This window comes from Castor canadensis, chromosome 7, assembly GCF_047511655.1.
Source record: "Castor canadensis chromosome 7, mCasCan1.hap1v2, whole genome shotgun sequence".
NCBI lineage: Eukaryota > Metazoa > Chordata > Mammalia > Rodentia > Castoridae > Castor > Castor canadensis.
In genome coordinates this window covers 76881563-76905409 of record NC_133392.1, presented here as the reverse complement: position 1 = coordinate 76905409, position 23847 = coordinate 76881563, and the positions used below count along the sequence as shown (strand labels likewise).

The following is a 23847-nucleotide window of genomic DNA, read 5'->3' as shown; positions in this document are numbered from 1 at the left end:
CCTGCCCTCCCCTGACTGCCAGGTCTCAATTTAGAAATCTCAAGCAATTTATAAAATAAAATCCCAGGCCCTGGTGACTTAATTTTATCATTAATTCTTAACCCATTAGAGATGACCAATTGAGACCCAGAGATGAAAACTCAATAACCAAAGGGACAACCCTGTCCCCTCTCCCCCTCATTCCTCTATGAAGAATGACATCATCTCCATGTCCCCAGAGCCTGACAGAGGCCTGACACAGTTAGTGTCTGGGGAATTCAGCCCTGCTTCTGCCCCTGATAAGTTTGAGATGGGAGCAGAGACACAGGGGTAAGTGAGAAGGCAGCCCTGACAGTAAAAGGACCCCTCCTGATGCCTGATGCCATTGGATCCCTTCAGCCACAGCCCCTATCTGCCTCATCAGCAGCCCAACCCTAATCAGGCAGGGTGTTTCTTCCACATCTGCATCTTCCCCAGCAGGGCCACTGAGCAGCAGGATAGAGACGCTGACAAGGTGCTCCAGGTGCCTGGAAATGAAAGGGCAGTTGTCGAGGGAAGGGTGAGGCTCCTGTGGAGTGGAGGAGAGGGCTGAGTGACCTGTGAACCTTCAGGACTCAAACTGCTCCACCCACCGGGGGAGGATCAGGTCGGTGGGTGAAAGGAGTGAGCAGGTGTCTCATACATATGACAGTAGAACCCAACAAAGGTATCCAACCTGATTCACAACACAGAAACAGCATAAGCTAAGACATTTACTGTCACATTCCTACTAAATCATGGAGTATTTAGTGTATAACTTTCCATATTGGTGGAAAAGTGGCACACAAGTATAATTGTGAGGTACAATGCAGGGACACACCATTTTCTTTAATTTTTTTGGCAGTACTGGGGTTTGAACTCAGGGCTTTGCACTAGCTAGGCAAGTGCTCTATCACTTGCACCCCATCTCCAGCCCTCATGCACCATTTTTTAGAAGGCAGTGTATAAGGACATCTAAGAGCCAGTAGCCATAGAAAGATCCATCCCTTCTGCCCCATGACCTCACTGCTGGCATTCCAGCTTCAGGAAACAAATTCTGCATGGAGGTGTCCACCCCACTGTTTCCATTATCATCATCATAGTAACCAGTCACTGCCCGGTGTGACTGTCTCCCCTCCTCCCCTCGCCCTGCAGGGTGAGGTATTGTCATTGCACATGGGATGGCCTCTCATAGGGACCACTGCAGCACTGTCCTTGATGCTGGCCAAGGAGGGGAAAGGAGCTCAGTGTGAAATGTAGGAGCACCCAAAGCTCAACTCTGCATGGCATGATGCTGGGCTTCAGAGATGGCAGTAGTCCTGGAAGGAGCTGGTCCCCCCATTGAACTCCTCGGAGTACCCTTCCCCTGGTCTCTGGAAAACCCCAGCTGCCCTCAGGGGTCAGCAAGCACCTTCAGTGTGCAGGGTGAGGGTGGAGACGACCACCCTCACTGGGTGAGGGCCCACTCTTTAGTCCTAAACAGAGCCAAGGCTGGCACAATCAGTATCAACAACCAAGAGGTGGCAACAGGCCATCAAAGTGGAGCAGGCAAGGTCCTAGACAGCATGACATGTGTGGCTAATGGGACCCATGGAGTTGGCATGGTCAGCCCTTATTAATCCTGCTGCTATCAGGGTGACAACCCTTCTAGATCAAAGCAGGGCCCACAGAATGGCCCCATTTAGTTTTGCTCACATAAATGTGGTAGATTCGTGATCATATCCCAGGCTTTAACACTCCAGGCTAGACTGGGAAACCCCAGACTATATATGGTGTCCTCAAATGACAGGCGAATGTCATGTTACATTAAGTGCAACCCTAAACTCCTGTGATGCTTCACTGCCACAATTTATATCTGTTCCCTGCCCTGCACAGTGGTGTAGGCTGTACTACATATAGAACTGGTTAAGATCCCATTTCTGCCTACAATCCCAGCACCTCAGAAGGCAGAGATCAGGAGGATCACAGTTTGAGGCCAGCCCAGGCAAAAAGGCATGCTGGCATGGTGGCACACACCTGTCATCCCAGTTATGCAGGAGGCTGAAGGTTCTTGGTCTGAGGCCAGCCTTGTACAAAAACATGAGACCTTACCTGAAAAATAAACAAAGAAGAAAAGGCTGGGGGTATGGGCCCAGAGGTACAGCGCCTGCCTAGCAAGCTCTAGGCCTGAGTTCAAACCCATAGCAAAAAAAAAAAAAAAAAAAAGACCCTATTTCCTTCCATCCCACCCCTCAGTCTAGCAGGGCAGAAAGGCAACCATATAGATGATTACCAGCAACAAGTCCTGTGTCCTGATAGGGGCTGGAGTAACTATCTGGGGACGATTCTGGAGGAAGTTTTCAAAGTGAGGGTGTCCTGAGTTAGATTTTGGAGGTTGAGTAGAAGCTCACCATGCAACCAAAGCCAAGAATTGAGTGAGAGAGGGATGGAAGAAAGGTTCAGGCTAGTGAGACAGGTGGGCAGAAGACAAGCTGGGCTTAGGAAACTGCAGTCACAGGTAATGGGAGAAGTTTATGCACACACACACACACACACACACACACACACACATGCACATATACACACGACACAGAATTGAGGATCTTAGGGACTTGCATTCCAGTCAGAAGCTGAGCTCTGTGCTCTAAGAATTGTGATTACACTTGATCTCAGAATTGTTCTTCAAAAGTCTGGGATGGCCTCTTGTACTGACGAAGCAACGTCCTTGATGCTGGCCAAGGAGAAGAAAGTAGCTTCCCCAGAGACTGATAAGATAGGAGGGTGATCAAACAGGGGATGGTGGTGACAGAGGGGCAAGAACTGAGTCATCATGTGACTCAGTTCCTAAGTCTCCTTAGGAAACATCTCCTAAAGAGGGGGCTTTAAGCAGAACCAGGGAGGAGGTCTGGATGGGTCCAGCTCAGCTCCCTCTGGACCTGAGTTAGAATGTGAGCTCCAGAGATAGCCAGAGTTTACCCATTTTTTCATTTCACTACTTTATGTCCGGTAACTGGAACAGATCCTGGCACATCGCAGGCAGTTAATGTATAGTGACCAAATGAAAAAATGAGTGCACCATTCAATGAACGCATGGTTAGGTGGAGGAATACACAAATGGATGGATGGGCAGACAGATGGATGTGTGGTTGGATGGGTGGATGGATGGGTGGATGGATGGGTGGATGGATGGATGATGGATGGATGAGTGGACACATGGCTGCCTGGACAGATGCATGCATGACAAATAAAACCTGAAGAAACTGAGACTCGAGACTCTGCGAGATAGAACAGAAACTAATTTGGCAGACATATTGTCCACCTGCCTCAGGTGTCTAAGGTTGACCTGCTATTGAGTGATCCAGTTGATGCCTTGGCCTGGTCCCCTATGCCTCCGTCCCTGAGTGGTTGGGATGCCAGGGTGGGGATAGGACTGGTCCCAAGCAGGCCAGTCTCCAAGCTCACTCTGCATGCTTTTGGCTTCCAGCCCGCTCCAAGAGCCTGGTGATGGGGGAGCAGAACCAGAGTCCTGGGCGGCCACCGGGGCCCCGCAGGCCAGGCCCTGTGCTGAAGGCAGGCTGGCTGAGGAAGCAAAGGAGCATCATGAAGAACTGGCAGCAGCGCTGGTTCGTGCTGCGTGGGGATCAACTGTTCTACTACAAGGACAAAGATGAGACCAAGCCCCAGGTGAGATGATCATATCCTGTGTCCTGTGGGTGTGACACCCAGGCTCCAAGGGAGGGTAAGCCATGCCCAGGAAAGGAAGGGGGAGAGACACAGAGACCTTATCTTCAGTCCCCTCAACACCCAAGTTTCATTCTTACCCTCCCTGTTCCCAGCGTCACAGCTGGGACACACTCTCATCTTTCATAATGAAGTGTTTCTTTATAACACTCATAGAGGGCAAGTCTGTGCAATATACAAAAACACATTTCCCATGTTCTTTTCAGTCCCTTGGTGCTTCCAACAAGGACACATGTACACATATTTCCTCACCTCCATCATCTAGGAAAATGGGCTCTGTGCAAATCTTATCTCATATTGAAATGTGGCTCTCTGTGAAGCCCCAGGTCTGATGTGTCTGCCTCACATAGAACATCTGTTTCCCACCAGCAGTATGAGCCCCACTCCTCTGGTGCTCAAAATGTCTGCCTTTTCACCCAAACTGCACTCAGTTCACTCACATAGAGCAGCTAGTCCTTTCATCCACGATGTGTGACCTTGCTGTGCCTGCACTATGCAAACTGGGACAAAGGGCTCTGTATGCTGCCATCTAAGACAGCTGGACTTGCAGGACGTGGTCAATCTAATCCTTGCAATGAGTACAATCAGCATCCCTAGGCATAGGTTCTGCACCCATGCTTTCAATCACCATGGAACAAAAATATTTTTTAAAATCATGTCTAAATTGAACATGGACAGATTTTTTGTCATTATTTCCTAGACAATACAATATAACAATTATTTACATAGCATTTACATTGTACCATGTACTATAAGCAATCTGTACCATCTCACGTGTAATTTAAGCAATCTCCTGTATAATTTAAAATACACAGAAAGATGTGTGTAGGTTATATGTAAAAACTACATCATTTTACATAAGGGGCTTGAGCATCCATGGATGTTGGTCTTCACAGAGGGACCTGGAACCTGCAGATAGTGAAGGGTAACAGCTATATCTCTTGGGGAAAAGTGGGGAGGGCACATTTAAGGGCATGTCCCAAACGTCAGAGCTCCAAGTCAGAAAGAGCCATCAGACTCCCTTGTTCTGGGCCAGGAGTCACAGAGCCTTGATGGGCAGGAGCGTTGTACACATCTCAGCAGTTCCCACAGCATGGGGCAGAGAAGTGTTTAATGGCGGGCAAAGTGTAAGCGAGGGGGTACCTGGGAGCAGCACAGGGTAATGTCAAATTCACAACCAGAAAATGACTCAGTTACTCCTCTTTTGGCTCTTCTGAGTATGTCAAGGATGAAGTGTGGCTCGGTGTGAGTGGATCTTTACTGCCTTCCCAATTCTTGCTATCCTCATCTCATGGGCAATAGTGGCAACAAGGGTCAGCCTGCAGTTAATAACTTTCTGCCTTCACTTTTTTAACTTTCTCCAGTCATTACCTCTGTTACTGGAAAATAATTCTGGTTTCTACTCATGGTAGCAATAGCAAGCCTGCCTTGCATTAAAAACAAGAAGTGAAAGAGTTTAACGTCACTAAACTACACTTAAAAACGGTTAGTATGGCAAACTTAATGCTCTATCGATTTTGCAATAAAAATAAATAAATAAAAATGAAGCTGCGTAAGGAAAACTCTCACATAAATAATAATATAAAGGAAAGATGGGTAGGATGTAAATCACGAAGGGGGACCTGAACTAAAATGCAGAACAAGATTAAGGGGGATCTAGGCCAGATAAGAAACCTTCTGATCTTTCTCAGTTTTAAAGAAAAAAAACAACTCCCAGAGATGCCCAATAGAACAGGCAGGAACTCTAGAGTCAGATCGGTCAAATTTAATCTAGCATGCAAGCCATATGACTTTGAGCCTTCAATTTTTTTTTTAATTTTAGTTTTCATTTGGAAAATGAGACACCGGGTGACACTAAGAATTAGCTAGTGTAACGTTTATATAACCAAGGCAAATTCTAGCACCGCAGATACTTAAATCCCAGCTCACATGCCTCCCAGCCTGCCCTACCCTTCCTCGCACCTGGTCCTGCCCTTGAGTCCACTCCCCAGGCCCAGCACCAGGTCTCTGGTTGCTCACCACTACTTTTCCTCTGACTTCCTTGGCTCTTCAACAGTGTCTTAGCTTTTCCTGGCTGACCTGTTAGTGACCAGTCACTCTGATGACGCTAACCAAAAATGCCAGGATCACCAACCTTTCAGAGCCATGCTTAGGGCTCCTGTGGTCACCCCCTTCCTGGCCCAGCCTCCAGAACTACCTCCAGGGAGCACAACATTCTGATGTTGGGTGAGGCCAGGTGCTGATGCAAAAGCAGCCCTCACAACCATGCAGGCCAGAGCAGTGCATACAGCTCAAGAGAGCACTGTGGATCTGTGAGAGAAGCCAGCACCATCTCACAACAGATCCAGCATCTGTCTGATTTTCCTCTTATGGCCACTCGGGCCTGCTGACACTCCCAAAACCTCATAGGATGTTCTGACTCCCTAATTGTTCCTCCCCAACAAAGCCTGGTTTCTACAGCAGCCCTGTTACACAGGTTCCTAATACCAAGTTCACTATTAGTTCAGTGTGACTCACTTAGCTTCCACAATATGATCTGAAACTGCTGTCACAAATTTCAGTTTCATTGTATGAACTACATCTAGTAGCCTAATTTGCAATATCTGGTTCCTGGAAAAATATGCCCTGCTCACTGTTCCCAGTGACAGCGTGCCCTGTGGCCAGCTCCCTCCCATCAGATGGCCCATACTAGCTAATGTAATTGTCAGGAAGAGGAATGTCCAGCCACCTTTGATGCTTCCCAGAGCTCTGAACTCATGATAAGCATCACTCTCTGCCACATCTCTTGAGCTCGCTTGCTCTCTCTCTTTCTCTCTCTCTCTCTAAGCCTTTATCTCTTCCCCTCTCCCCTTCTCAGGGGCAGGGGGTCAGTAGCAGTCAGAGAAAAGTGGCTTGCTCAGTTGGAAAGATCAGCCAGAGACCTAGCCTGAAAAGTGCTCTCCTCCCTCCAGCCTTTCACACGTGTATCCCCGGGGGTCTCCAACAGACACACCCAGTTTGGTGAATGAAGGATTCCAGGGTTTCTCACCTCAGTGGTTTTAGCTTCTGCTCCACATGTTTTCTCAAGTCATGAATACTCTCCTGCCATGTGCTTTGTTAATCAGCCTGGTTCATTTCCACTGTTTGGGGACTTGCTTTAATTGTACCCTTTTCTTGTGGGTGTCTTGACTTTGAATAGAAATGAAACAGAATAGAAATAGTAATTCTAACTTCCAAAACATACGACAGAAAAAATGTGACAAATTAAATGGGATTTACCCCCAAAGTGAAGAAAAACAGGGAGAAGGAATAAGCAAGAAAGGTAAATAAAAAAGAAGCAATAAGATGGCAAGAGTAGGTTCAAACATTTCAGCTGTCATAATAAATGTCAGTACATTAATCTACTTCTTAAAATATGGAAAGTGGGAGACTGGATCTAAAACAGGAATAAGAAAAAAAGTGGAAAAGTAAAAGAATGAAACCAGTAAATGTGAGCAAACAAAAACATTGATCAACAGCAAGTAAAATAGGTCCAGGTGATGACAACCAAAGAGAAGAAAGAGGTACAACTCATAATAGAGGCAACGGTCCTCCTGAGAGCTTCTATGCTCCTAATAGCTTTGACGAATGGACAAAGCAACAAAAAGTACCTATTATTTCTAATCTCTCCCTCTTCTCTCTCACTCTCTCTCTCTCTCTCTCCAGGGTGGGAGGTTGTTTGCTTCTTTGTTTTGTTTTGTGCTAAGGATTGAGCCCAGGGCCTCAGACATTCTAGGCAAGCAGTCTACCACTGAGCTACCTCAGCCCAGCCCTCTCCTTTTTCTTTTCTCTCCCAAAGCAAGCACCTTTTTTTCAAAAACTGAAATCAGAGAGACACATTCACTGACAGTATTGCAAAGGAAAAATAAGACATAAGTTACTAACAAAACAATATCCAGAGAGGGCGTGTGTGGAAGATAGAACAAGATCAATACACATGGGAATCAAACACACAAACGTCATAATGCCTTCCTGGTTAATGAGAAAAGCAAAACTCAAATTCAGACCTCCAGTTTAGAATGACAGATTTTAACAGTCATGTTTGGCTCTTCACATCCTCAAACTCCACGGAAAAGCACTAAAGAGGTGTTTTTGAAGCTGTAAACACACCTAGATGGGAAGAGGAGCGAGGCAGCCTTCTGGATGCAGAGGAACAGATGGGTGGCAAGCAGCTGATCCACTTGGCTGGATTCCAAGCCAGCACTGGGGAGTGCACAGAAGCTGCCTGGCTTGCAAAGCAGAACTGCCCAAAGACCCAGAAACTGGCAGGACTCCATAGTTCTAGAAGTAAGGGCCAAAGAGGAGTGAAGAACAAGAGTACCAGTTGAAAGTTTCAAAAGCAATTGGAGCAAAGAGATTTTGGACAACCTGGTGCCAAGAGATGCCTGCCCTCCACACTCAAGAAAAAGAGTACAGTTTTAGCACCTGGAAAGAATCAGAAAGAAGCATTGCAGACAGAGGACATAGGCATAGCCCTAGGTGAGAGTCTCATACTGAAAGCAAGAGGGTTAGTAAAAGTTGATGTGCCCCACATACACAGTGGTCATCCCACATTTGGTTCCCAGGCCCTGGCAGTCAGGAGTAACCTCCAGAAAGGAAATAGAACAATTTTCAGGGGCTGCCCGTTAAAATGCCTAGATATAGGTAGGTCTCATTCTGTATGTCCCTCTCCCCTTCCTAACACACCTTTCAGTTAGCTCCTTAGGAAATAAAGAACAGAATCTCATATGAAAGACAAAACAGGAAGTAGAAGAAACAGGAAGGGAGGAGGTGGTGGAGTAGGTGAAGGAGGTGGTAACAAATGGCAAGGAAGAAGAAAACCTTTACTTCAAACTATCTTTAACATCGTCAGAGACACTATACAAATGGAGCAGTCAGAGAACAAACTACCCCCAAGAAGTAAGAAATGAGATTCTGGAAATGAAAAACTCAAAAGACAAGTTGAACAAAAAACTTGACTCTCCTGAGAAGAAGAGAAAAATAACAGAGAGGAAACAAGGGAGACTCAATGTCAGAATAGAAGAGTTCTATAAAGGGAGAAGAGAAAAATGAAGAGAAAGGAGTCCTTAGAGAAACACTGCAAATATAGTTCCCAGAATGGGAGTATAAACACTGAATGCCAGCTGATAAAAATAAAATTACCAGTGAAGTTCAGGAAGGCAGGTGGGTGGGGTGTAGGCTTTCGAGGGATGCAAACTATCACCTTCCATTTGGGGAATTCCATAGATAACACTCCAAATTTTAAATCAAAAGTAAATGAGTATGTTATTTGGAAATAAATATCAGCAAAAAAAGGAAAAAAAATCTCATCAAGAGAGTTGACAGTGGTGGCAGATTCAGGCAATGGCAGAGGAGAAAGAAACTACTGTCTCTTGACAAGTTGTGGAAAGCTATTTAATTCCTTAAACTGCGTGCATGTATATCTTTTATTTTAGAAATAAATGAAATAATTTATTTTAGGGATTTTGAGAGTACAAATAACACACATGAAAGCCATGGGCAGGGCAGGGAGAGTAAGGTGTGAGAAAGTCAACTTGAGTTTTATCTATATTATTTCAATTTGTCACAGTGACATTATGGTATAGTGTGATGTATAGTAAGACTATATCCATAGTGAGACTATATACAAATACATATGGATTTGGTGGTACTGGAGTTTGAACTCAGGGCCTCATGCTTGCTAAGGCACATGCTCTCACACTTGAGCCAGTCCTTTTGGTGTGTGTTTGTTGAGTATTTCCCAGATACAGTCTCATGAACTATTTCCCCAGAGCTGGCTTCCAACTGTGATCCTTCTGATCTCTGCCTCCTGAGTAGCTAGGATTACAAGCGTGAGCCACCTGTGCCTCACTTAAGTCCATATTTTTAAAAATTTAAACAAGAAGGGAAACTAAAATCAAAGGAGAAGTACAACAGAGCCACAGCCCTAGAAGGCTCTTCTACAGACAACCAGTGATCCTTAAACTGGGCCACAGAGGGCCAATGAGCCCTTCTATGACCTCTCACAGCAGGCCTTGGTGTGTGTATTGCTGTGGCTCAGAAGATAGGTTTAAAATGAACCTAGGGATACAGTGAGAGGCCATGGATGGTGTGTGTCTGACCGTCCCACCCCCCAGGGAGGAGCCCAGAGTCCCTGAAGTGTAGTGGGTGAGACTCATCATAGCATATAGATTGGAACACAAACTACAGTTGTATACTAGAAGCTGCAAGCCAGAAGTGGAAAGACAGATAGGAATTTGGGTGCCAAACACAAGAACTGGGTCTTCATTCTGCCAATAGTGTTGGGGAATCTGCAGACTAAGACCCCGACAGCAGAACTGGAAGAAGGAAGTCATGGTGCAGGAACATGGCCAGGCAGGAGTTTAAAAGGCCATTTAGATGGGGCTGTTGTCCCATCTATCATCTGTGAGGCCAAGAAAACCCCTACTGTACTCAAGCAAGGGGTGAGTCTTCTTTTCATTATCATCATTTTATTAGGAGCAATTGATTTGATCTAAATATTCTTGACAGCTGGGATGGTAAGACATAGTGAAGGGCAGTGTGTTGGATGGAATTTAAGAGCAATTACTGAAAGTATCACAGCAATGGAAAAATAATGGAGAGAGTATTCGAGGTAGGTTTTGAAGTCTTGAATCTATGTGGCTGGGCGTGGCTGATGCAGCTGTAGGTTCCAGGAGACACAACTTCAAAATCACTTTTGAGAGCAGGCTGGGTTTTGTTGTTGCTTTCTTTCTTTTTTATAGAATCAGTGAGAGGAGGCTCAGCAGTAAGAAGCAGTAGAAGATTGATTTAAAGTCTGATTTAATTTAGAGTAAAAGCTTGGTGGGAGGAGGAAAACAAGATGGATGGGAAAACAGATGCACTACTGGGATTAGTACTAACTAGACAGTCAGAAATCAAAAATCTTTAAGAAAAAAGAGGGGGATAAAAAAATGATGGAGGGGGTGATTTCAACTATGATATATTGTAAGAACTTTTGTAAATGTCACAATGTACCCCCAGTACAACAATAATATGATAATAAAAAAAAAAAAGAAAAGAAAACCTTAGGGAAAGAAGGAGGGGTGATTGCATCTGATGGCGTGAAGGTCACACACAGGGAATGTTCCAGCATGCAGCCAACTCCTCCTCCCCTTCCTTGTGTTATTATCAAACTCAAAAACAAAATAAAACACAAAACATCAAAAACAAAATAAAAATGGCACCATCATGAACTTACTCTTTGGGTGCTTGCCTTGGATAAGGTGACTGTGTTTTGTCATTTTTTGGATGAGGGAAGTGGAGTACTGGCATTAGGTCCAGGCTAATGAGTACACTCTGATAGTGCCTAAAGGCTAACATGTTTCAGTGAGATCCCTAGGAAGTGGCTGTCTGCTGTGCCACTCAATGTCTATCCACAAAACCGGCTACATTACACTCAACCCACCATGGTCATTATCTCATCACTGTCTGGGTGTGCCATTAAGACACTCTCAGGTGTCTGAGCCAATCTTATGCTCACAGTTCACAGAGCAGGCTACCTATCAGACACCCTTCACTTCTAGACCCCATAAGCTCCACTCAGCTCAAGTCAATTGAGCAAACCTCAATTGAGCATCCATCCTAAGTCATTAGTTGTTACTCAGCCCAACCAAGAGGGTGTTTTGATATTGCCATTATTATTTAGCTTAATGTCAGTTCTCCATTCTAGACTATAAACTTCATTTCAGTAGGCCATAGTCTGCTCCTCTTCCCATCACCCACACAGCCCCTGACCCATGATTGAATCCAGTAATATTTGATGATTACAGTATGGATGAATAAAGTAGTTACATTGAATGGATGAGTGAATACCACCCTTGTGTTGGTTTGTTGCCTTTATAAAATGCCTGAGGATGTCAAAGAGCTTATTGACTGCATTTCCCTAATATCAACCTGCCACGGTCAGGATTCTGTCCATTTTGTTTACATCTGTGACTGGTGTCCAGAATCATGCCTGATACATAGTAGAAGCTCTCCAAATACTTGCTGAATAAATATTCATGATTTCCTCTGAGCCTCACAGCAACCCTCCAAGGGGAAGCACAGTTAATTCTCACTATGCAGGCAGAGAAAATGATACCCAGAAAAGGGTACGGACGCTTACAAACTGTAATGGGAAGAACATGAACTTGGGAATCAGAGTGCTGGGTTCAGGTCTCATTTAACATCTCCTGGCTGTAGACCTGGCAGGTAAAAGCCCCTCTTGTTCCTACCTTTGCTGTAGAGTCCTGAAACTCCACCCAAACTAAGCATTGGACAAACAGAAGTTGTAGTTTGTGGTGTTGCTTGGCAAAGCCAATGTTGCTGCTTTCAGAGACAAGATTTGTATGATTTTTAGGATGGGCTCTGGAATAAAAGAACACCCAACAGCATGAAAAAGTTTCTAAACTGAAATCGAAAAGCAGGTGGCAGATCTAGGAGGCAAGGACCACAGAGGAGCCAAGATCTCTCAATGCCTTGTTTTTTGTTGTTGTTTTTGTTTTGTTTTCATTGTTGTTGGGGGTTTCGTTTTGGTGGTAGTGGCTCTGGGGATTGAATTCAAGTGTCTGCACTAAGCAAGTGCCCTACCATTTGAGCATAAAGGACAGGTTTAGAAGCATCCATCACAGCCCTCCTGCCTCTGGCTACCTCAACAGCCGCTGGGAAAATGCCCTCCACAGGACCTGGAGTCAACTGGGGGCCCATAGTCACACTTCCCTTAGCACAGCAGAAGAAAATTAAACAATAGATACTTCCTTGTTTAAAATGTCCTTAGGAGCTAGGCAAAGTCACTCCCAACTGTAATCCCAGCTACTCACCAGGCAGAGATTGGGAGGATTGCAGTTCAAAGCCATCCTGGGCAAAAAGTTCATGAGACCCCCATCTCAATCAATAAGCCAGGTGTGGTGGGGTGCACTTGTCATCCCAGTTACATGGGAAGCATAAATCAATGGTCTAGACTCGCTCAGCATAAATAAAAGATCCTATTGGAAAAATCTGTAAAGCAAAAAGGGCTGGGGGGTGTGGTTCACATGGTAGAGCATCTGCCTAGCAAGCTCAAGGCCCAGCCTATCATTCTACCTGCTGAATATTAAGGAAAAGTGTAAGATTTCAGTAATTATCCAAAAATATGCTTTAAAGTTTATCTTACACCAGCCTCCAGTGGCTTGGGACACAATATCAGCAATACCTAGGAACAGCTATGACTAATAATTGATTGTACAGCAATATTTGGCCACTGTTCTAGGAAAGGAAACCAAGTCACTAAGAGGCCTGATCCAAAATGGAGCTTCACCTTCTAAACACTGGCTTCTGGTTTCCTCCAGTGTCCCTGGCTGTCCACGTAAGTGGAATGAACTCTTCTCAGAGTCTGCTAATTTAAGTCAGTATGGATATGGATACTAGCTTACAGTCCTTAAGTGTCTCCCACTTGTCACAGATCAATCCTTGGGCTTTCAATTGAACCCAGTTAATTGCAGTAATAGCTGAAAGACCCATTGCTAAATTACAAGTTTTGTCGATTACTAGGCAGAAAATTGAATTGAATGACATTAAGGCAGCATGGGAAGCACATTTTGCTCTTTGTTTAGAGGAGTGTTACTTATTTTTCATTACCATTTGGGCTTTCTAGTTTTTTAAGGTAGAATTCTGAGCTATACTTAATCAGCATAATGGAGGTGAGTTGAGTGGCCCAGGCTGCAGACGAAGATGGCCTGCAGCCTTTGCAAAAGATGGAGGTGAGGAGAGCCTTCCTCAGCTGTGCCTTCCTCACAGGTGCCCTTGGCAGAAGTCAGCTCAGCAGATCGGGCCTGGCACAGCCAGGGCTGTTAGTGCAAAAGAATCTAGGCCATGTTTCTGAGGTGAACCTGTGCTCATGGGGATGGACTCTGGGTGGCGATGGGGCTTCCAGTCTGAGCTAGTCAATTAGTCCCTAGGACAGTCTGTTCATTAGAGGGATAGAAGTGTGGGAACATGACATAGCGCAGGAAATGTGACAAGGACAATTCAGTGAAGGTGCAGGATCTTGGTATAGCACTGCAGAGCCAAGTAGTGGAGAGGTCTTGTGTCCCCATGGGCACCCCATGGTGGGGAACAAGGGTCACCAGGCAGGGCCACCAAGAAACAGCAGAGACTGTTCCAAACTCAACAAGCTGAAGTTAGGGTGAGTATCAACGTGAGGCAGAAATCAACACTAATGTCCACCCGAGTCCTGCATCAGGGAAAATACTGGAAACACATTAGTAGCTAATAAAGAGACACTCCCTTCCACATGCCCACAGATGGCTGGCTTGCTTCTGAATACAGCTGACTTGACTGGTGTCAAACTCAGCCACTGAATACCATGGGTAGCCAGAAAGATTATGCTTATCTCAGTTTCCCCCCAAAACCTGCATATGGAATACCAGGCATTTCGGGGTGACAGGCCTACCATCTGGCCCTGTGAACCAAGTTGGAAATTGGGTCATTTTCATATCCCTAGGACCTCACACTGTCCAAAGCAGGTCCTTTACAGGCTGGACATTTGGCCAGAGACAGGATGGTGGCCACGACATACCTTGCACAATGACCTAAGTCAGTCCTTCCTGGACTACTTCCAATGCTCCAGTCCAAAAGGTCAGGCAGGCAGGGGTACTATAAGCCATCAAAACTTGGGGTCCAGCTAGGCACTGGTGGCTCATCTTGGAAGGCAGAAATTAGGAGGTTCCAAGTTTCAGGACAGTTCAGGCAAAAAGGTTTGTGAGAGCCTATCTCAATGGAAAAAAAATTGGGCATGGTGGTAGAGCCCTGTTATCCCAGCTATGACAGGAAGCCTAAAATAGGAGAATTGCAGTCCAGGCTGGTCTGGGAACAAAAAAAAAGCAAGACCTTACCTTCAAAATAACCAGAGGAAGAAAGGGCTGGCTCAAGCAGTAGAGCACCTGCCTTGCAAGCATTAAGCCCTGAGCTCAAACACCAGTCCCACACATGAAAATAAAATAAAATAAAAAACTCAGACCTTCAGTCACGCCCCACTCAACACTTCTGACCATCAAAGCCAGACTGCTCCCCATCCACTTGTATCCCCAATGTCATATCACAAGGAGATGAGTCAACCTCTCATTGCTTTTTATTTCTCAACCTCCAATCAGAGGAGCAAAGGAATAATTACAATAACTCTGCTATCCACAAGGAATACATTCCAGAACCTCCAGTGGATGCCTGAAACCACTGATGGTACTGAACCCTGTATGTGCCACATATTTTCTTATACATATATACTTATGATAAAGTTTAACTTATAAATTAGGCACAGTAAGAGATTAACAGTAATAGGTAATAAAATAAAAGAATTAAAACAGTATAGTAAAATAAAGGTTTGTACTTTGGAGCCATTATTATGTAAAATAATGGTTACTTGCACACAAGCACTGTGATATTATAACAGCCAACCTGTTAACCAAAATGACTAACAGGAGAGTAGGGTATACAGCATGGGTACACTAGCAGGACAAAGAGATGATTCCTAGTCCATGTGGGACTTAGCAGGATGGCTTGAGTTTCATCAAGCTACCCAGAATGACACATAACTTAAAATTTATAGTGTATTTCTAGAATTTTCCATTTAATATTTTCAGACAACAGTTGGCCAAAGGTAACCAAAACTGCAGAAAGTGAAATAGAAGATGAGAAGAGAATATTACACTATTAAATAACTTTACCAGCATAGAAATACAATGTGTAACAATCCTACAGTTTTAAAATTTGTGTGTGTATGGTCCTGTGATCAGTAAGACAACATTAATATTTATTTTCTCAAGAAAACATCTGATTAGTTAAACTAAACCATGCTAAATGTTCTCTAAACTCCTACTGCTACACATACCCAAAGTTTACCTCTCACTGGAGCAACATCAGCTGTGAGCTTCAGCTGTCTCTGAGGCCTCCCAGGTTGACCCCCAGACGGGGAGGGAAGCTGAAGGTCATGGGCAGGTTTTAAAGGACCAGGCCTGTCAGTGATGCCCTCACTCCCACCCAGTCCCACTAGCTGGAGGTTCATCACTTGGTCCCAACCCCTGGAGATTTGGTGACACCGGAACCTGTTCCAAGTCTATTACAAAATAACATGCACTTTGCCTGTCCCCCTTCTCCTGGGGCAAGATGAACACTGAGGGATTCAGGAAGTCCCAGAATTAGCATTCTTTTCCGCTGGTCGCTCAGCACTGGTTCCCTGCATCCTGGAACATAGCTCAGTGCCACATCCTGGGCACCACTGAAGCTAGGACATTAGAACTCATGAATGCTGGCTCCATGTGTTCTCTTCCCAATATGGCATTGCATCATGTCCTCCTGAATACAGAGTAAACGAGGACCTGCCCACTCTGGGGAGGGTACTGCCTGGGGGTCAGGAGAGGCTACTAACTCTGAGACCTGAGCCTTCTTGAGGGCTCCCCCAGGACCCTGGGCTAAGGCTGCAGGCTCCAGAGTCCCACTCACCCATGTTGGTCTTCCTTGGGCTCAGTGCTGGGCTAAGCAGCCCATCGATGGTATCTTTAGGTGTGTGCCAGCTGGGGAGCAGAAAGGTACAGAGATCTGATGCTCTGACCCTGCAACCATGCTTTCTACAGAGCACTGTGCTGTTCTCAGCACCCTGCTCATGGGCACAGCCTCAGATTTTCCAGGAAAACCAGCTGTAGCCCAAAGATACATTGGTGAAGCAGGTTGTTCTCTGGCCCATTTATCTGAGTGTGAATTATGGAGCACACCAGATATTTTGAAGTCTACAGTATCACCATAGAATCTTTGCTGAGGACCAAGTCATCAGCAAAGAAAGAGGCTGGAGATGTGATTTGTCTCCACTACACAGGAAGGGACCTGCCTCACCCAACAACTCATTTGTCTCCCACCTTCACCTCGCCTTCCTTGGTATCTAGAGTTTGGAGAGTAATGGCTCATGGTTACGAGCCTGTGTGATAAGGAACAGGGGAGGATTCTTCCCTTCTTGGCACCGAACTTGGTTCTGACCTGTATTGTTTATATAAAATTTGGAGAGTTTCAGTTCCTGATGTCAGATGGCTAAAGCTTTTAAAGATGGATCTGACGCCTCCATCGGAATCACTGCAGATAAGGAACCTGAGCAATTGCTTTTTAAAATGAGTCTGCAAGTTCCCAAGATGCTGCTTTTCAAGGATCTTATCATGAGGCTTCGTAAGAAGCATTTCAGAAGTTGTTTCTTCTAGACAGGATTAAAAATGAAGGCTTCCCAGGGAGCTATCCTGTGATGGAGCTGTACACAGAGCTGAACTCAGATCACAAAGACCTCAAAACTATTGCAAACGCCAAAGCTCAGAGCAGTCAGAGAATCACAGCCATCCATGGCCTGCAGGTGATCCCCACAGACTGTTGTCACATACTCTGAAAGAGAGCCCTGTCTGTCACCATGCTGGGCTCCTGAAAATACTTTATTTCATGGCACATGCAAGGAGATTCTCGATGAGCAGGAGGGCTGCAGAAACAGACTAAATTAAAGATATAGTGGTCTAAATAGGTTTTGAAATAGTCATAGTAAGGACTCAGTTCAATAGGCTCTTCTTGCCTACAAGGCACAGCCAGCCAGTGAGGAACGAAGGACAGAGGTTAATATCATGTCCACAGGTGAGGAAACCAAGCCTCGGCATGTGAAGTGACCTGCCTAAGTCCCTAAGTGGCAATGTGACAGCATTACAAACCTCTGTCATAGTTTCTAAATGTTTGTATGTGTATCTGTGTGTGTGTGTGTGTGTGGTGTGTGTGTGTGGGGTGTGTGTGTGTGTGTGTGTGTCTGTGTCTCTGTCTGTATGTGTGTGGTGTGTGTCTGTGTCTGTGTGGTGTGTGTGTGTGTGTCTGTGTGTGTGGTGTGTGTCTGTGTCTGTATGTGTGTGGTGTGTGTCTGTGTGTGTGGTGTGTGTGTCTGTGTGTGTGGTGTGTGTGTGTGTCTGTGTGGTGTGTGTGTGTCTGTGTGTGGTGTGTGTGTGGTGTGTGTGTGTCTGTGTCTGTGTGTGTGGTGTGTGTGTTGTGTGTGTGTCTGTGTGGTGTGTGTGTGTGGTGTGTGTGTGTGTGTGTCTGTGTGTGTGGTGTGTGTGTGTTGTGTGTGTGTCTGTGTCTCTGTGTGTGTGTCTGTGTGTGGTGTGTGTGTGTGGTGTGTATGTGTGTCTGTGTGTGTGTGTGTCTGTGTTTGTGTGGTGTGTGTGTGTGTTGTGTCTGTGTGTGTGTGTCTGTGTTTGTGTGGTGTGTGTGTGTGTGTGTGTGTGTACCATCCTGTAAAGTGATCATTAACACTTGACCATGCAACTCACAAATCACAGTAATATTCATAATAGCTTGCTAGATGCTGAACCTGGGGCTATCAAAGCATTAGTTCATGAAATCCTCAAACGAACCCCACATTACAGAGGCGGAAACTGAGGCTCTCAGGGTTGTACAGGTACTGTCTGTAGAGGTCAATGCAACCCTGGCCTTTCTTGAGGTACCCTTGGTACCTGCCATAGCTCAGCTCCATGCCAGCCCTCTGTTCACTTGATTCCAGATGATTCTCAGACACCTGTGAGGAAGATGCCATACTATTCCATTTAACAGAGAGGGAAACTGAGGCTGGGTCAGGGAAACTTGTCCCAATGCTTACTATCAACAAGCAGTACATTCCAGATTGAAAGCAGACCTGCCTGAGTGGAAACCTCTGAGGTTTCAAGCCAGTCCTATGTCATCTCGATTTTATGTGCAACCCTTGCTTGTCTTTTCATGATTTGAGTAAGTTCTAGTTTGAGTGCAACATCTAACAAGACACAGGTGAGAAAATTCTTTGTTGCTGTTGCTATTCTTAATCCCACTCCTGCCTCCCCTGGACAGGGTTGAGGCTTCTGGACCATGTGTGACCCTAGGAGCTGTCCCCAAGACCCATGCTTCTTTGAAAAACAGGCATGGAGCCTTCCATGGGGGCAGGGGCTCCCTGCAGGCCGGGGCCTGTGATGATGACTCTGGTCAGAGAACATGGAGAGTGATTGCCACTTGATTTTAGTCTGAAGAACTTTGAGAGGCCCGCCACCCTAAATTTTTGTAGAATGAGGAGGGGAAAATCACTCTCCTTTGTTTAGAAGTGATGATGGACATTCCCGGCAGCAGAAAGAGTGTCCAGTGAGAGGGTGGTGGTAGACAGACGCCAACAGCCATTGCTCAGGCGTGAGCAGCACTCCACAAATCAAATGACTGCCTTTTTTTTTAACTTTAATCTTATTTAAATGTTCTTATCTGGGTACAGACATTAGAGGGCAGAACATAAAAGCTGCCTTGCCACTCCCTCCCTCCTCAGGTGGAAGAATTCTGTTCCATTTCTGAGCAGAGTTAACCCTCTGTATCCAAGTGCCCTGCACCCACAGATTCAAGCAAATGCAGATCAGAAACACTTGAGAAAAAACTATGTGTAATCAGTGTCTGTACTGAACATGTACAGCCTTTTGTTGTTGTTACTCCGTAAATAATAGTTTATGGCAACTATTTCTATAACATTTACATTGTATTAGATATTCTAAGTAATCTAGAGATGGTTTAACGTGTCTGGGAGGACTGACTATATGTAAATTCTACACTATTTTATATAAGGAACTTAACCATCAGGAATTTTGGTATCCAGGGGGTGGGAGAGGGAGGTCCTGGAGGATATGGAGGGACAGCTATATTTACACAGAACTTATGTGCTCTTAAGGGAAGGTAGTATCAGAAATCAGAATAGGAATGTACTAAAGTTATTTGTTACCACTCATACTTTTTATATAATAATTCACCTCAGAAACATTTTTGTTTGCCTCATTCTGGTATGGCTGTACCAGAAATTACTTAACCACTGCTCCATTGATTGACAAACAAGTTGTTTTCTGGTTTTTTTCTACTAGAAAAAAAATTCTACAATGAGCTTCATTTAACATGCTTTTCTTTGTGGGACTGGAGCTTGTACATGCATCTTTTTGTGTATTTGTCTATTTGTCTTGCCTTGGAACAAGTTCTTAAAACTCAGCACAAAATTAAAGGATATTTCACTTTAAAATTGCAAGCTTGCTTTATAAAATTACTATACCATTAAATGGGTATGAGAATGCTAACCTCTGTGCTTTCTTTAACACTGGACAAAAATTGAGAATCTTATAACAAGTTATCTCAATCCATTTGAGCTGCTAACAAAAATAGCCATGCCTGGGTAATGTACAAATAACAGATATTTATTGATAGCAGCTCTAGAGGCTGGGAAGGTGCTAGCAGACTTGATGTCTAGTGTAGTTTCTCTGCTTCATAGATGACATTTGGTGCTGTGGCCTCATACGGCAGAGAGAGCGAGGTTCTCCCCTCGAGGCCCTTGTATAAGGGCACCAACCCCATTTAGAGGGCTCCCTCATGACTCAGTCACTTCCCAAAGGCCCCCTTTCTCAATATGCTTACACTGGGTATTAGGTTCCCACATGTGAGTTATGGGGGAGCAACATTCAGACCACAGATAATAGCACAGTATTTAGTGTGCTATTATTTCTTGTTACCCTCTATCTGTGTTTCTACTGGATTCTCTTTTATTTTGCTAATACATTTTCTTTATCCTAACCTATCAAAGTATTTTCATTCGAAGTACTTTATATTGTAGTCAATATAAAATTGAGGTGTTTTACATTTCTTTATTTATAGCAAACCCTTGGAATCTGTTTACAGTGTATCTCCATTTGCACATAAGTTTTTATCGAAACTGCTTGGTCTGAAGGTTGGGGTGTCTCAGTGGTAGAGTACATGCCTTGCATGCTCAACCCCCTGAGTTCAATTCCCCAGCACCACAAAATAAGAAAAAGAAAAAGAAAAAAAAACCTACTTGGTCTGTATTTAGATTTCATGAAATTTGCATTTGAAGTCGATTCCATACTCCTGTTGTTCCCAATATGTTTTGGTGGGCAGAATAACGCTGCCGTAAAAAGATGTCCCTGCCTAATCACTGGGACAAAGATGCTGTGCTCCTTAACGGGAGTTAAGGCTGCAGGTGGAATTACGGCTGCTAACCTTCTGACCAAACATGAAGAATTATCCTGGATTATTCAGGCAGGCCAACGTAGTCAGAGGATTCTTCTAGTGGAAAAGGGAGGCAGAGAGCTCAGAAGACTAATGCTGGCTTTGAAGGTGGAGAAACATCCAAATACCAAAGACCTCTCGATGCTGGGAAAGGCGGAGGTACAGAGCCTCCCCTAGAGCCTCCTGGAGGGACCTAATCCTGACAACTCTTGACTGTGGCCCACTGAGGCCTGTTTTAGACTCTGACCTCCAGAACTGTGAGAAAATGAATCCATGTTCTTTTAAGCCATGAGGTTTGTAATTATCTACAAGGAAACTAACACATAAATTTGATTCTGGTAACTGAACCAAGTATCAATTTTTCTTAACAGCTCTATTGAGGTAAAATTAATGTACATAAACTACAGATATTTGTCATGTGTAGTGTGACAAGTTTCGCCATCTGTATATACCTGGGAAACTATCACCACAATCGAGAACACTAACTTATTCATTACCCTCAAAGTTTCCTTCTATCTTTTCATAATCCCCTCCTTCTCCCATTGGCTTTGCTTTCCTGACCTCTAACTCCAATAACCACTTGTCAGTTTAGTTTGCATTTTTTAAAGTGTTATACGTATGAAGTCATGTGGTATGAGCTCTGGCTTTGTTGCCTGACGTCTTTCACTCCCTATAACGAGTTAGAGGCTCATCCATGTTGAATGGAGCATGCGTTACTAGTTCACTCTTTCTTTTGTTTTTTCAGAGGGGGTCTCACTATTGTTGCCCAGGCTGTCTTTGAACTTTTGATCCTCCTGCTCAGTCTACTGCGTGCTGGGCTTACAGGCATGTACCACCATGCCCAGAAACTCGTGCTTCTTTATTCTTGCATGACTATACTACCTAAGACTCCAGCACGAAGTTAATGAAGTAGTGAGAACAAATGTCATCATCTTGATTCTGGTCTTAGGAGAAAAGCATTTAGTTTTTCACCATCAAATATGACACTAGTTTTTTAGTTTTCCATAGATGTCCTTTATCAGAGTGAAGAAGTTGCTGTCTATCCTTTATTTGTTGAGAATTATCATCAGGAATAAACACTAAATTTTATCATTAAATTTTCTGCACTTGTGAGATGATTACATATTTTCTTGTTTTGAGTTTATTAAAATGGTGAGTTACATTGATTTTGAATGTTAAATGAATTCCCAGGATAAAGCCCAGTTGATCATGTGTGTTTTCCTTTTTACACACTGTTAGATTAGATTTTTTTTTTAATTCTGTTGAGAGTTTTTGCATCTATGTCCCTAGGGACATTGGCCTGTGTGTCTTTTTCTTGTAATGTCTTAGGCTGGTTTTGTAACACAGTAATGCTGGCCTCATAAAGTGCATTGAAGTCTGACTTCTTTTCAGTTTTCTAGAAGAGTTTTGTAGAACTTGTATTATTTCTTCCTTAAGTATTTGGTAGGATTTACTGTGAAGCCATCTGAGTCTGGAACTTTTTTGTGGAAAGTTTTTTTATGTACAAACTTAAATTCCTTACTAGATATTGGGCTATTTGGGTTAGGTGTTTCTTCTTGAATGAGCTTAGTAGTTTTTTTTTTTTTTTTAAGGAGTATGCCCATTTCATCTAAGTTGCCAGGTTTACTGGGATACTCTTCCTTTGTGTTTATGTGCGGGGCTGGGGTTGAACCCAGAGCCTCGCTCACACTCGGCGCTCTCTCTACTACTGACCCGAACCCTGGCCCACGTGCTGGTCTAACCTTGCCTTGCTAATCTCTCAACGGCTGGAGGATCTGTAACGATGCTGCTTCTCGCTCCCGATATGGATAACTTATCGAGGAAACAGTTTTGGTTTCACTGATTTTCTCTATTGTTTTTCTATTTTGTATTCATAGACACTCTGATCATTGTTCTCTTTGCTTTGATTTGTTTCGGTGAGGACACTGAGGACACTGAGGTCTTTGAGACTTGTCTCCTTTTCTGCTGGGAGCATTTCACACTGTTGTTTATCCCAAGGCCCCTTTAGAGGCATCCCACGTGGTTATGTGCTCTTGCGTTTATTCAATTCAAAGTACTTTCCTTCTTTTTGAGTTCTTCTTTGACCCTTGGATTATTTAGAAGTACATCATTTAGTTTCTGAATATTTGGTGATTTCCCAGAAATCGTTCTGCTCTTGATTTCTAATTTAATTCTATTGTGTGACTTTATTTATGGAGGTTTATGACCATCTCAGTGAAAGTTCCACGTGCCTTTGAAAAGAATGTGTAGTCTACTACTTTGGAGGCAGTCATGAGGTCATGTTGGTTGATAACATTTTCTCAGGACATCTATATCTTTACTGATTTTTTTCTCTATTTGTTCTATTGATTATTAGAAAAGGAATTAAAATTTACTATCATTGTATGTTTTCTATTTCTCCTTGAAGTTCTATCAGTTTTTGCTTTATGTATTTTAAAGTCTGTTATTAGCTACATAAACTTTTAGGAATTGTTATGTTCTATGGATGAAGAAGCTCTTTTATTGTTATCAGATTATCTTTGTGTATCATTGATACTATTCCTTGACCTGAAATCTCCTTTGTCTGCTGCTTTTAGCCACCCTGGTTTGAGCTGATTAGATTTAGCACAATACATCTTATTCCATTTTTTTACTGTAACCTAATTTATCTTTCCATCTTAAGTGAATTTCTTAGATTCAGCACATAGTTAGTTCCTGCTTTTTTTAATCCAATATGACAATCTCTGCCTTTTAATTATGGATGTTTAAGCCATTTTCATTTAATGCGATTGTTGATTTGCTTAAGCTTAAATATATCAATCATCTTGCTATTTGTTTCCTCTTTGTCCCCTTTATCTCTTTTACCTTCATTTTCTACTTCCCTTTGGATTAATTGAAGATTTTTTGTCCCATCTTAATTTATTTGCTAGTTTATCAGCTTTAACATCTTGTGTTGTTATTGTAGTGTTCACTTTAGGGTTGATAGTAATCAACTTAGCTCTTCCTGGTCTACTTCCACATGATATTCTACCACCTTGTATAATATATAAGAAACTCATAGCAGTGTGAATCCTTTTCTCC

General features: G+C 43.8%; 1 protein-coding gene across 8 annotated transcripts in view; it reads left to right on the top strand.

Moving 5' to 3' along the window:
* Arhgap22 (Rho GTPase activating protein 22) overlaps positions 1 to 23847 on the top strand; it is a 186524-nt gene that overhangs the window by 57240 nt on the left and 105437 nt on the right. For all 8 annotated transcript variants that reach the window (XR_012449783.1, XM_074079372.1, XM_074079376.1 and 5 more), the window contains one exon: positions 3461 to 3660. Coding sequence is in view for 7 of the 8 variants with exons in the window: in XM_074079372.1 (XP_073935473.1) it covers positions 3461 to 3660 (200 nt within the window). In the remaining variant the exon portion in view is untranslated. The remainder of the gene's footprint in view (positions 1 to 3460; positions 3661 to 23847) is intronic.